This window comes from Sminthopsis crassicaudata, chromosome 1 (assembly GCF_048593235.1).
Source record: "Sminthopsis crassicaudata isolate SCR6 chromosome 1, ASM4859323v1, whole genome shotgun sequence".
In the NCBI taxonomy this organism is placed as follows: Eukaryota; Metazoa; Chordata; class Mammalia; order Dasyuromorphia; family Dasyuridae; genus Sminthopsis; species Sminthopsis crassicaudata.
The window spans coordinates 484743007-484757054 of NC_133617.1; the positions used below are offsets into that span (position 1 = coordinate 484743007).

The 14048-nt window shown below is 32.6% G+C and overlaps 1 protein-coding gene across 5 annotated transcripts in view; it reads right to left on the bottom strand.

The window, feature by feature from the left end:
* Window positions 1–14048, bottom strand: part of RADIL (Rap associating with DIL domain) — an 81938-nt gene that overhangs the window by 31180 nt on the left and 36710 nt on the right. For 3 of the 5 annotated variants that reach the window (XM_074281206.1, XM_074281208.1, XM_074281207.1), the window contains 2 exons: window positions 12450–13118; window positions 10031–10068 (listed from right to left, as the gene is read on the bottom strand). In XM_074281206.1, the coding sequence (XP_074137307.1) occupies window positions 10031–10068; window positions 12450–13118 (707 nt within the window). The remainder of the gene's footprint in view (window positions 1–10030; window positions 10069–12449; window positions 13119–14048) is intronic. The other 2 variants (XM_074281209.1, XM_074281210.1) reach the window with 1 other exon arrangement.

Below are 14048 nucleotides of genomic sequence, written 5' to 3' on the forward strand. Positions count from 1 at the left end.
CACCTAGACACAAGTGCAACAAGAATTCCTAGGAGAGTTAAAGTAAGAGATTCAAAAAAGCTAAATGAGAACAGTGGAGGAAGAAATGAGAAAAATTAGATCTTGGAAAAATACAAAACCTTATTGAAGAAAATAACTTCTTGAATATCAAAATTAGCCAACTGGAATCTAATGACACCATAAAACACCAAAAAATAATAATTAAAAAAGTAAAAACTCTTAAAAAGAGGTGAAAATATGAAATATCTCTGGAAAAATAACTGACCTAGAAAATAGACTGACACAAGACAATTTAAAATCATTTAGAAAATTGAAAAAGACTCTACAGATTGTATTTTAAGAAATTATAACAATATATTGCCCAGATATCTTAGAAATAGAGGGCAACGTTTTGAGAAAATTCATGTCACCTCCTAAAAGAAATCTTCAAATGAAAATGCCCAAGTATATTATAGTAAAAACCCAGAGCTTCCTTGTCAAGGAAAAAGTACTTCAGACAACTAGAAATAAAAAGAGCACACAAGATTTAATAGTCATCACTAATGAAGATATTAAAATATAATATTCCAGAAGGCAAAAGATCTAGTTTTACAACCAAGAACAACCTATCCAAGCAAAGCTAACAAACAAACAAAAAACCTTTCTTTAAAGGAACAAAATAGATATTTAATGAAATAGAGAATTTTCAAGCATTCCTTATGAAAAGTGCAGAGCTGAACAAAAATTAAACAGAAGACTCAAGAGAGTAAATGAAAGAGTAATCATAAGCGTCTCAATGAAGTTAAACTATTTACATTCCTATATGGGTTGATGATCTAATGCCTAAGAATCTGATCATTATTAAGGCAGTTAAAAGGAATTTACATAGAGTGCATGGGGAGGAAGTGACTATTTTGGAATAATCTCCCAAAACCCCAAACTCCAAAAACTCCAAAAGGATGAAAAGGGGATGAACTGGGTAAAGGGTAAAGGTAAAGAGGTAGCATAGGGAAAATTTTCTCACATAAAAAAGGTGTGCAAAGAAGAGCTTTTATAAAGTGGAGGAGGAAATGGGGGGGTGGCACAGTGCTTGAACCTCTCTCTTATTGGAATGAGTTAAGAGGTAAAAACACACACACACACACACACACACACACACACACACACACACACACACACACCCCTATAATTAACCCAGTAGGGAAATAAAAGGTAAAGAGCAAAATAGAGAGAAGTGATTAAAAAAAGAGGGCAGATTGAGGTAGGCAATGGTTAATTAAGCAAAACAGATTTTTTCATCAGGGACATGATAAAAAAAAAAAAAGAAAGAGAAAAATAAACCGAAGAAAATGGAGAAAGGAAATGTACACTTAGTAATCATAACTTTGAATGTGAATGAGAGGAGTTCCCCTCATAAAATGGGAGCAAAGAGAAGAATGGATTAAAAACAATCCAACAATATGCTTTTTACAAAAGACACCTGGAAATAGTCAGACACACACACTCTCTTAAGATAAAAAGCTTGAGCAGAATCTCATATGCTTCAACCGAAGTAAAAAAGAAAGAGCAAGAGTAGCAATCTTGATCAGACAAAGCAAAAGTAAAACAGACAAAAGAGATAATTTTGGCAAATTACTTTTTGCTAAAAAATCAATGAAATCAATGCTAAAAAGGCAATGAAGTAATACCAAAAGTTTTTATAGCAAGTAAAAATAAGAGCCATTCACCAATTGATAAATGATCAAAAGATATATACAGGAAATTTTCAAACAGAAATAAAAGCTGTCTATAGTCATGAAAAAATGCTCTAAATCATATTACTTAGAGCAATGTACAATAAAACAACTCTTGAGGTACCACCTTACAGCTATCAGAAAGGACAAATACTAGAGGAATGAAGGAAAAACAGATACAGCAATGAAACGTTGGTGGAATAATGAATTGGTCCAAATTTTTGGAGAACAATTTAAACAATGCCCAAACAAAAATCCATACTCTTTAACTTTGTAATACCACTACTAGATCTGTATCCCTAAGAGATTAGTGAAAAAGGAAAAGGATCTTTATGTACAAAAATGTTTATATCAGCTCTTTTTGTGGCAGTAAAGAATTGGAAATCAAGATGTTCATCAGTTGCAGCATATGATTGTGATGAAGTACTATTGTGCTGTAAGAAATGACCAGGATGGGTGGTTTAAGAAAAAACATTACAAGACCTATGTAAATTGACTTACAGGAAGAACTGGGAGATCACTGTGACAGTAACAGCAATAGTAATGATGATCAACTGTGAAAGACTTGGATACTCTATTATAGCTAATTAATCAACGATAATTCCAAAGGACTCATAAGGTAAAGAATTCTATGCAACTCCAAAGAGAGAAGTAATGAACTCAATATAAACTGAAGTATAGTTTTCTAACTTTCTTGCTTTTTTTTTTAATATGGAAATAAGTTTTGCATGATTTCCCATGTGTAATCGATACACTGCATATCTTTTCAGTGGGAAGAAGAGGAAGAGAATTAGAACATGTTAAATGTTAAAAAATGTTTTAAAAAATGTTAATGTTAAAAATATTTTTAAAATGTTAAAATGGGGCAGCTAGGTGATAAGAGTGGATAGAACACCAGCCCTGAAGTCAGGAGGACCTGAGTTTAAATCTGGCCTTAGATATTTATCACTTCCTAGCTGTGTGACTTGCACATTGCAAATCATTTAACCCCAAATGCCTCAGGAAAAAAAAAAGTGAAAAATAAATAATGGAAATATTTAAATGACAACAACCAGGAGCCAGTATCATCTATGGGAAAAAAAAAACTAAAAGCATTCACAATAAGCAAGGATATCCATTATCACCATTACTATTCAATATTATTATTATTAGAAATGCTAGCTATAGCAATAACAAAGAAAAAATTAAAAGAATAAGCATAGACAAACAGCAAACAAAACTATTACTTTTTGCAAATAATTTACCTAGAAAAACCCTAGAGAATCAAATAAAAATCTAACTGAAACAATTAACAACAATTAGCAAAGTTACAGGACACAAAGTAAACCCACACATTTTTGTATGTTCAGCATTCAGCAAATGGAGATAAATTCTACTTAAAATAACCAGACACAGTATAAAATATTGGGAATCTACATGCCAAGATACACAAAAGAAGTATGTGAACACTTTTACAAAATACCCCTTAAACAAATATAGATAGCTCTATAATTTCGATAAATTTTGTTTGTGTCCAAGGCAATATAGTTTTAAAAAATACCACTTAATTTATTTATTCAGTATCATATTCATCAAACTACCAAAGGATTATTTTATGAAGCTAGAAAAAAATAACAAAATTTATCTGCAGGGAAAAAAGGCCAAGAATATCAAGGGAATCAACAGGGAAGAAAAATTGGAAATGAAAGAAACCTAGCAATACCTGATCTCGAATACTCTGAAGGCTTAATTATCAAAACAATCTGGTAATGGGTGAGAAATAGGTTGATTAGTGGAATAGATAAATAGAAGCAAAAGAGCATATGGTATCTGATAAAGCTAAAGATCCCAGTTTTGGCAAACAGAACACACTATTCAACAAAAGCTATTGGAAAAACTAGAAAACAGTCCAGCCAAAACTATATAAAGATCAATATCTCACTCTGTATATAATCTCCAAATACGTACATGATTTAAACACAATGGGTGACAACATAAGTGAATTAGAGGGTCACTATAAAACAATCAGGTCAGATCTAGTATATACAGTACAAATAATCACTTTTAAGAAGACCCTAATTATCAAAAAAACATAAATTAAAATAACTCTAAGGCAACAAATGACACCAAAAGAGCAAAAAAATAAAATAAAATAAAAATGACAAAACTCAATGTTGGTCAGATTGTAAAGAAATTTTATTATATTTCTGGGGGAAAAAGAGAATTCTGGAATTTTTAGAGAGAAAAATCTGACAATACACTGCAAGAATTATCAAAAGGATTTTATCTCTTTACTCAGTAATTATTATAAATATATATTGATAACATAAAAAGAATTATCTATTCAAAGATAATAATAGTAACATCAATGTTAAATAATTTTTCCGAACTGGAAACAACCTATATATCCAATAATTGAAGAACAAATATGATGCACAAACTATGGTGGACCAGAGTAATGGAATTATTCTATTGCTACAATTCAATTATGAAAGAAAATATGAAAAAATGGTATGAAATAACAAAAAAATGAAGAAAGTAGAATTCAATCAAAGACACGAAGTGCCTTCTGCATACCAGGCACTGAGAATATAAATATAAAAACAAAGCTGTATCTTCTGAAAAAATCTTATATTCTGTTGGAGGAAAACAACATATAAAGAGATAAGTGTATACATTGTAACTTAAGAAGGGAGTGAAAATTAACCATTAAAGGAATTAGGAAAAGCTTCCCATAGATTCATAAGTTGTATCCTAGAATAACTAAGAATCCTGGGAGGCAAATGTAAAAAGGGAGAGCACTGCTGGCATGGGATCGAAATGGGGGTAGTTCTAGAAGAGGGAAAGAACTATGCTGAGGTGGAATAAGTGTGAGTTGGGAATTTTGAGTTTAAGAAAAAATGAGTTAACTGGCCTAAAAGACAAAATCTCTGAAGAGGAGCAATGAACTAAGCCCATGAAGGCAAGCTGAAACTAAACTGTGAAGAGCTTTCAAAGTTAAGCTGGGAAATAATACTTTATTCTAGAGGCAATATGGAACCACTTCAGTGGTTTATGCCCTGGAGTAACATAAGTCAGATTTATGCTTCTGGAATATTATTTCAGAAACTATGTGGAAAATAAACAAAAAGAGTGAAGCTGAAAGCAGGGAGTCAAAATAAAGAGGCAGTTAAAATTATACAGGAAGAAGTGATAAGAGCCTATGGAGAAGACATCTAAGAAATGTAAGGGTGCTTAACAAATGAGTAGTACCCTCAAAAAATGGAGGATAGAGGAAGGGTAACTCTGAAGAGAAGATAATGACTTCTCACTACGATAATTTTAAATAGAATTTCTCTTATCCCTTGCCGATGGGTTTTGCCAGAAATATATAGAAATGCTGATAATTTATTTGGGTTTATTTTATATCCTGCAACTTTGTTTCCATAAGTTTTTGCATGATTTTCTAGAATTCTCTAAATATATACCATATCATTTACAAAGAGTAGTAGTTTTATTTCTTCATTGCCTATTCTGATTTTTAAATTTCTTTCCTTATTGCTAAAGCCACAATGTTGAATAATAGTGGTGATAATGGGCATCCTTGTTTCACCTCTGATCTTACTGGGAATATGTTCAGCTGTTTTTGCTGTAGGTTTTAGAAAGATACTACTTATTATTTTAAGGAAAATTCCCTTTACCCCTATGGTCTCTACTATTTTTAATAGGAAGGGGTACTTGTCAAAAGCTTTTTCGGCATCTATTGAGATTATCATATGATTTCTATTGGTTTTTATATTGATATGGTTGATTATGGTAATAATTTTCCTGATCTTGAACCAGCCCTGCATTCCTGGTATAAATACCACTTGGTCATAGTGAAATAATGAGTTCTGTTTTCGACATGGAGTTTGAGATACTGGGCATCTATTTGGAGATGTCCACCAGGCAATTAAGTGTTGTTTAGCTTTGGATGTACAGTTCTGGAAATCATCTAAGTAGGGATAATTAGACCCATGGGTACTAATGAGATCAATAGAGAGAATAAATATAGAAAAAATAAGGATAAACCCTTGTGGAGTCATGTAAAGGAGATTGAACATCAGTGATGATCTAACAAAAGAAAGCAAGAAAGAGCAATCAGAAAGGCAGATTCTTGAGAATCTGGAACAGACATCACAAAAACCTTAGGAGATAATATCAAGAAATTATTGACCATTGTATTTAACAATGAAAAGATCACCAAAACTACTAAGCATGTACCCCAAGAAGTTCACTGACAAAAGGCCCTATATACACAAAAAATATCTACAGTAACAATGTAATAAAAACCTCTATTCAATAAAAGGCCATGGAAACATAGATTATAAATGAACTGGAAATTAAATAATCCAATCCTAAAGAATGAGTGGGTCAAAGAACAAATCATAAAAATAATAATTTCATTAGAGAGAAAGAAAACAATGAGACAATATACCAAAATTTATTGGATAAAGTATTTAGGGAAAATGTTTATCTCTAAACTCATACATTAATAAAATAGATAAAGAGCAGGTCGATGAATTAGTCATACAACTAAAAAAATTGGAAAAAGAACGAATTAAAAATGTCCAATTAAACACTAAATTGGAAATCCTGAGAATCAAAGGAAGGATTAATAAAGTTGAAATTAAGAAAACCAGTGAACTAAAATGAAATTAAAACCTGGTTTTATGGGAAGAAAAGTCAACAAAATTAAATGATTAATTTGATATATATAAAAGAAGAAAACTAAATTACCAATTTTAAAAAGTAAATTTAGGGGTAGTTAGGTGATGAAGTGGGTAAAACACCAGCTCTCAAGTCAGGAAGTGTCTGTGGCCAGATTTGAACTCAGGTCTTCCTGTGTGACCCTGGGCAAGTCACTTAACCCCAATTGCCTCAAAATTAAGAAAAATTAAAAATAAATTTAAAAGTAAATTTATTACCAATGAAGATGAAATTAAAGGAATTATTAGGAACTATTTTACCCAATGATATGAGCAAAAATTTTGACCAGTAAAATGAATGAATACTGACAAAAATACAAATTGTTTAGATTAACATAAGAAGAAAAAAATATTTAAATGATCCTATCTTAGAAAAAGAAATTGAATCTGCCATCAATGATCTCCCTAAGAAAAAATCCTAGGAGTAGACGGGATTCACAAGAGAAGTTTACTAAACATTTAAAGAATAATTAATTTTCACAAACTATTTAAAAAAGTAAGCAAGGAAGGAGTCCTGTCAAATTCCTTTTACCATACAAATATGATGCGGACACCTAAAACCAGAAAATGCAAAAACAGAAAAAGAAAACTATAAAGTAATTTTCCTAGTGAATTTTTACACAACAATTTTAAATAAAATACTAGCAAGGAAATTACATCAACATATCACAAAGGTCATACATTATAATTTACATCAAGAATGTAATTTATAATTATAAAATTAAAAAATTAATTAAAAAAAAAGAATGTAAGGCAGATTCAATATTAGGGAAACTGTTAGCATAACTAATCATATCAACAATCAAACCAATAAAAATCATATGCTTATCTTAATAGATTCAGAAAATGCTCCACAAAATACAACATTCGTTTTTATTAAAAACACTAGAAAGCATATAAATAAATGAAGTTAAGATTTAAAAGCTTCAGCAAGCATTATCTACAGATAATTGTTATAACAAGGAAAGTTAAGATCAGGGATAAGCAAGGATATCCATTATCACCACTTTTTTTTGGAAATTTTTCTAGAAATGGAGGTATAACAATAAGTAAAATAAATTGAAGGAATTAGAAGAGGTAACAAAGAAACAAATTTATAATTCTTTGCTGATATGATGGAGTACTTACAGGATTTTAGAGAATCAAGTAAAAAAAAACAGTTGAAATAATTAACTTCAGCAAAACTGCAGGATACAAAATAAATACACATAATTGATCAGCATTTCAATATATTACCCACGAAATTCAGCAGGAAGAAAGAAAAAAATTCCATTTAAAATAACTGCCTACAATATGAAATACTTAGAAATCCACCCACCAAGACAAACTCAGGAATCATATGAACACAATTACAAAACATTTTTCACACAATATAAAGTCAGAGTTAAACAACTGTAAAACTATTAATTGCTCATGGGTAGGCTGAACCAATAAAAATGACAATTTGAACTACATTAATTTACTTATTCAGTGCCATGCCAATGAAATTATCAAAAAATACTATTTTATAGAGCAAAGAAAAAAATAACATCATTCATCTGGAAGAACAAAATGTCAAGAATAATAAGGAAATTAAAGGAAAAATATATGAAATTAGCTAGCAGTTGCTTTTGTTCAGTCATTTAGCTATGTCTGACTCTTCAGAGTCCCTCTAATGGGTTTTCTTGGCAAAAATATTGCTTTACCATTTCCTTCTCCAATAAATTAAGGCAAATAGAGATTAAATTATTTAGCCAGAATCACACAACTAGGAAGACCAGATTTGAACTCAGATCTTCTTAACTCCAGGTCCAATACTTTATCTTCCTCCTGGCAGTATCAAATTTCAAAATTTATTACAAAGTGGTAATCATCAAAACAATTTGGTACTAGCTAAATAACAGAGTAGTGATCAATGGCATTGATTAGGTACGATACACAGTAATAAATGATCAGAATAACCTAAAGATCCAAAATTTGGGGACAGGAAATCACTATTTCAACAAAAATTGCTGGGAAAACTGCAAAGCAGTTTGGTAGAAACTAGGTATAGACCAACATCTCACAACACGTATTTGAATAAAGAATAATATCATAAATTGGGAAGCATGGAACATTTTACCTGTCAGATTTATGGATAAGAGAAGAATTCAGGACCACACAAGAGATAAGAGAACATGAGATTATAAAAAATGGATACATTTGATTATATAAAATAATAAAGAGGTTTTTTTGTACATAAAAACAATGTTGCCAAGATTAGAAGGAAAGCAGAAAACTGAGGAAAAAAAAATTAGGACAAGTCTCTCTGAAAAACCTCATTTGTCAAATAAATAGAAAACCAAGTCCAATTTAAAAGAATTAAAGTCATTCTTCCATAGAAGTGAAAGGATACAAACAGGAAGTTTTCAAAAAAAGAAATCAAAGCTATAGTCATATGAAAAATTCTTTAAATCATTATTGATTATTGTTCAATTGTTTCAATCACATCCAGATATTTGTGGCCCCATCTGGAAAAATACTAGAATGCTTTCTAGTTTTCTAGATGAGGGAGCTGAGGACAACAGGCTTAAGTGACTTCCCAAGGTCACACAGTAAGCATCTGAGGCCAGATTTAAACTCAAGAAGATGAATTTTCCTGCATTTTAGTTTCAGCACTCCATAGCCACTTAGCTATCCACTATTGATGAGAAAAATGCAAACTAAAACAACTATGATGTACTACCTTATACTTGTCAGACTAGCTAATATATAGAAAAGAAAAATGTCAAATGTTGGAGGGAATATGAAAAAAAAATGCACTACTGTTCAAGTTGTGAAACTAATCCAACCATTCCAAAGCCCAGAGAGCTACAAACGGGGTACATTCTTTGAATTAGCAATGTCACTACTAGATTTGCATTCCAAAAAGACCAAAAGGAAAGGAAAAGGAGACCAAAAAATGTGTGGACAAAAATATTTATAGAAGCTCTTTTTGTGGTGGCAAAAATTGGGAATTGAGAGGATATCATTTGTTTATATGTTTATAATTATATGATTGTAGTGGAATATTATTATGCTATAAGAAATAATGAGCAAGAGATATTTTCAGAAAAACCTGTAGAAACTTACATGAACTTTTGCAAAGTAGAATGAGCAGGACCAGAACATGAATACATAATAATAACAGTATTATCAATGGTCAATTTTGAATGACTTAGCTATTCTCTGAAGGACTAAGGATGAGAATTCCTTACCTATTTCCAGAGAAAAAACCAATAAGAGTCTAAAGTAGATTGAAGCAATTTTTTTAACTTTATTATTCTTTGTTTTACTTTTAGTCTTTTATTTCTTTTACAAAATGGCTAATGTGGAAATGTTTTACATGACCACATATATGTATCTTATACCAAACTGTTTGCCTTCTCAAGGAATAGGAAAAGGGGAATGAGGGAGGGAGAGAAAGAAGAAGAGTGAGAGATATAATTTGAAACTAAAGATCTTTTAAAATGTGTTTAAAACTTCAGTTTATATGTAATTAAGGGGAGAAAAAATGCAATGCTCAACTTCAAGAGAGCTTCGAAATGGCTTCGAAACTGATTTACTCCATATTTGATAAGTACATTAGGGACAACATATAACTATTATACTTACTGCTGAGACTGTTTTTCGGCTAGTTCTTTGGTTTTTTCCTAAAAGAAAAAAAATGAGTAAACAAAAAAACAATTTAAAAAATGAGTAAACAATAATTCTGTTATAGAATTATAACCTATTTAAAAAAAACATGTAGTACCCTGATCAATATCAGAAACATGAAACTATCATGTCAGATCTAGTCTATATTATATTAATTACTCTAAACTATGTTGGAAAAAATCAGTATTATATCATTCAAAATTTTTTTTTGTCATTCCCTTCCCCAAATTGACCTACTTATTTCCTATAACAGACACATTTCATAATTCTTACATAACAATTATCCAGTGAAAAATAATAAAGACTAAATACTTAGCACATTCATAAATTAGGATTCTGTTTATGCTTTTTAAAATGTCTAATCCTGTGATTATGAGTAAATGAAAAGACATTTGAATTTCTAGCAATATCTGAATGTTAACATGGATCCCCAGGATTGACCAGTATTTGCAGTGCTAATACTTAAAGTGAAGGAATAAGTCTAATTTTAACTACTGATTTATTAAGGTAAACTGAACTATAATTCATATTTATCAGTTAGTCTTCTTGCTACCTACATTAGCCAATATTTGGGTATCTAGTTGTTACAGCAAAAAAAAACAAAAACAAAAACAAAAAAACCAGAAATGAGTTAAGCACTAACTCTGCTATTTAATTAACCAAATGATTAGGCAAGTTCCTCAAATTCTTTGATCCCATTTCCTCATTTGTAAGATGAAGAGTAGGTGATTTCTAACTCCAATTTCAAAATCCTATATCAGCAAACTTTGTAGACACTATATTGAAAGGAAGGGGTCAAAAAGCTCCTTAAATAGATATTCAAAAAAAATTCGTAGAGGAATCAAAAAAGTTTAGTAGAAGAATCATAAGATTTAGAGCTAGAAAAGGCTATCAGGCCAAGAGTGACTCTCATATTTTAGAGATTAGTACCTACCAATCAGTATTATAGAGCCTTTTGGTAGAATTTATATTTATTTCAAAATTAAATATTTCAGATTTCATTATTTTTATTTGGGCTTCAATTCTATATTCAATGTGTTTATCTTTTTGAGACTAAGTGAAATAAAAATATTTTAAAAGTTAAAATTAATATGACATACAGGAATTCATTTTTACTAAACTGACTTCATCAAGTTACCATGCAAATTATTAGTTCTCTGTGTGATTATTGTTATGGAAATCACAATATTGAATTTCATAGCGAGAATCCTAAGAGAATTGACACAGTACCTAGCTCTGTGTTCTGGCATTAAGGGTTAGCTATCAGATGTATGTTGCAAACCTTAGTCACATTATTTTACCTGTCAACAGCAACAACAAAAACAAGCCAGTATTTCTGAGCTTTGCTTTTTCACAAGTTTGTTCCAGGCTATAGACTAGCCTAACTTTAGCAGAAAGGATCACCCAGAATGACCAATCTGAACTACAAAGGATCTCTATTTCCCTGGATAATAAGATTATGACTGTGGCCTTTCTCATTTAGGAGCTACAGCTCAGATAACTCATCAGCCAACAGCCAATTCCAACACACTTCAGACTTTCCGAGTGGCTGTCGACCTGCCAAGGAGAGGGTATCCCAGATGTTAATAGTTAAACCTCATTTTGTAGTGTTGTGTTAATTTAAAAAATAACTAGTGCTATCCTATTTCTGAGTCTGAAAAAGCTGGCCATGCTCCCATAAGATTTTCATGAGCATGAATCAGGAAAATTGCAGGCAGTGCTTATTCTAATGGCAACGTGCCAATAAAGAACCATTTGTAGAGAATTCTAAGGGGACTTGATATATAAATATAAAACTATCATTTCTATCAATACAGAACTATCACCCTTATTCCCAGACCTAAGTTCTCAGTACATAACACCACTGGGGAACATCACCTTCATAAAGGGCCCAAATGAGAGATTCAAAAGTTATCTAGGTCAGTAAAAAAAGGTAGGGGGAAGAATATAGCTAGAACCTAAGCATGTTAAGCAAAAATAATGCTGATTCATTCTAACCCTGCTTGAGGAAATTGTAGCAAGATAATCTGGTACCCTTTTTCCTTATATTTCAAGAGTTTTATTTGCTTGCCTAGTGTGCTTGAGAGACATGAAAAATAAATTAGAAACTGTAAACAAGTAGAAAAGGTTTTGTGAGTCGGGCTCCACTTCTAATAAATTCTGATGTCCCAAATTTCCTATTGAGGAAAGCATCTAGCTTTCCTAATTCAATTTGTAGATAAAAAATTGAGGAGGAAGACCAGAAATACATTACTGCTACTTAGGTGCTAGAAACTAACTCGAAAACTGTCTCTCCTGAAAAACCAGGCAATTAGCACAAGCACTGCTGGTCACACCCTTAGAAGCCCAACTGCCCTCAATCCCCACTTTGACTAACCCAGACTGTCCTCTGTATCAGTTTCGCCAATTTAAGCAACAGGTGCCCAAATTCGCCTGGCTCAAAGTTGGTGGCAGAATGTTGAATGCAGAGGCAGAGTAGGAAAGCAGGTGTCAGCTTATGGTCATCACCCCCTGGCTCAATCAATGTCATGATCCTCTTCACCAGAACATCTTCTACAGCCGGTTCAAACTCCAGATGAAGCCTTCGTCGAGGGTTCTTCTGACTAGGCAGAGCTCCACGCCTCTTAGATGAGGAAGGCGTTCTGCCCCTGAGCACTGACCCACACATTTTACAAGTGACAGGGTCTGATGTTCGGGGGACAGCTTTGAGCCGTGCCAGGGTCTGGGCAGGGAGAGTGTGGGCTCGTGCAGGATCCTTATACAGCAGCAGGTAGTAAAGCCCCAAGGAGAGTAGGTCTCCATGGTGAAGGACTATTGTCTTTCCCACCTCTGAGAAGTTGATAGATATACTAGCCCCAGGAATTGGCTCAAGAATAAGCTTCTCTTCTGCTTGGGAGTGTCTCGAATGGCTGGAGAGGTGGAGCCGACGGATGGTACAGTGAAGGGGCAGAATGTCTGGGGCTGAAAGGCTGATGCTGGGCTTGCTAGAGGGAGTTCTCTGGCCCACTGTGTGCTGTTCACGGTTGAGCATATACACTAAGCTATCCTGAAATGAAAACATAAAACTTCAGGGATAATCCAAGGCTTCAAGTAACTTGATCAGGAAAAATACAAGGAAAAAGGCACTCTGGTCACTTGAGCTTCCAATGCAAGAAGAGCTGTCCCGAGGGCCCTGGACCTACCTGAAGCTGAAGAGCCATGGCGTCTTTTATTTACATTTTGCTCTCCACCTGCCCCACATTTAGCATCCACCCTTGGATTAGGTAACTTTCTTTTCTTCTTCCCCAGGGATCAGTGTCCCAGAGGACAATACGTAACAGGTTTGAGACTCAACAGATTGTTCTATTCTAACACCTTTGAATCTGCAGTGGCAGGATAACAAGTGGCCTAGAAAGAGAGAAACTTGCATACTGACCACATGCCTATAACTGTTAAACTGTCCCCAAGTGATCCATAGCACTGCTTCCCTCTAATGTGCAAGTACAATATCTTTCCTTCCAATTAAGTAATATGATATTTACCTTAATACTTGAGCATTTGAAACTTTCTATTTTATAAGTTTTAATGGCATATAATTCTTAAATAGAGTAGGAAAGTAAATTAAAGATGAGTAAATTTTAAAATGACGAAGGAGAGAAAATGCAGAGTTATCTGTAGAGATCATGGCAAGTGTGGACTAGAGGAGTAAGGCATTAATTTCTGACTAAAGTGTATTCAATGGTGCCATTAATGGTAACTGCTTCCAAAGTCATCTCTCAAGAAACAACATTTTATAAGCTTAAATATGTACATACAACCCTAGGAAAGAGTCTTTTCAGTTCTACCAATGACGTTGTAAACTAGAATGAAGTAGTCAGCCTGCCCTATTCTCTTAAAAATGAAAACCATACAATCCTTTTGTGTCTGTCTTGAAGCTCTCTGGGAAAGGATCATGAATTCAATGGAAAATTTAAGAAGTAGGAGGGATCATTATTGA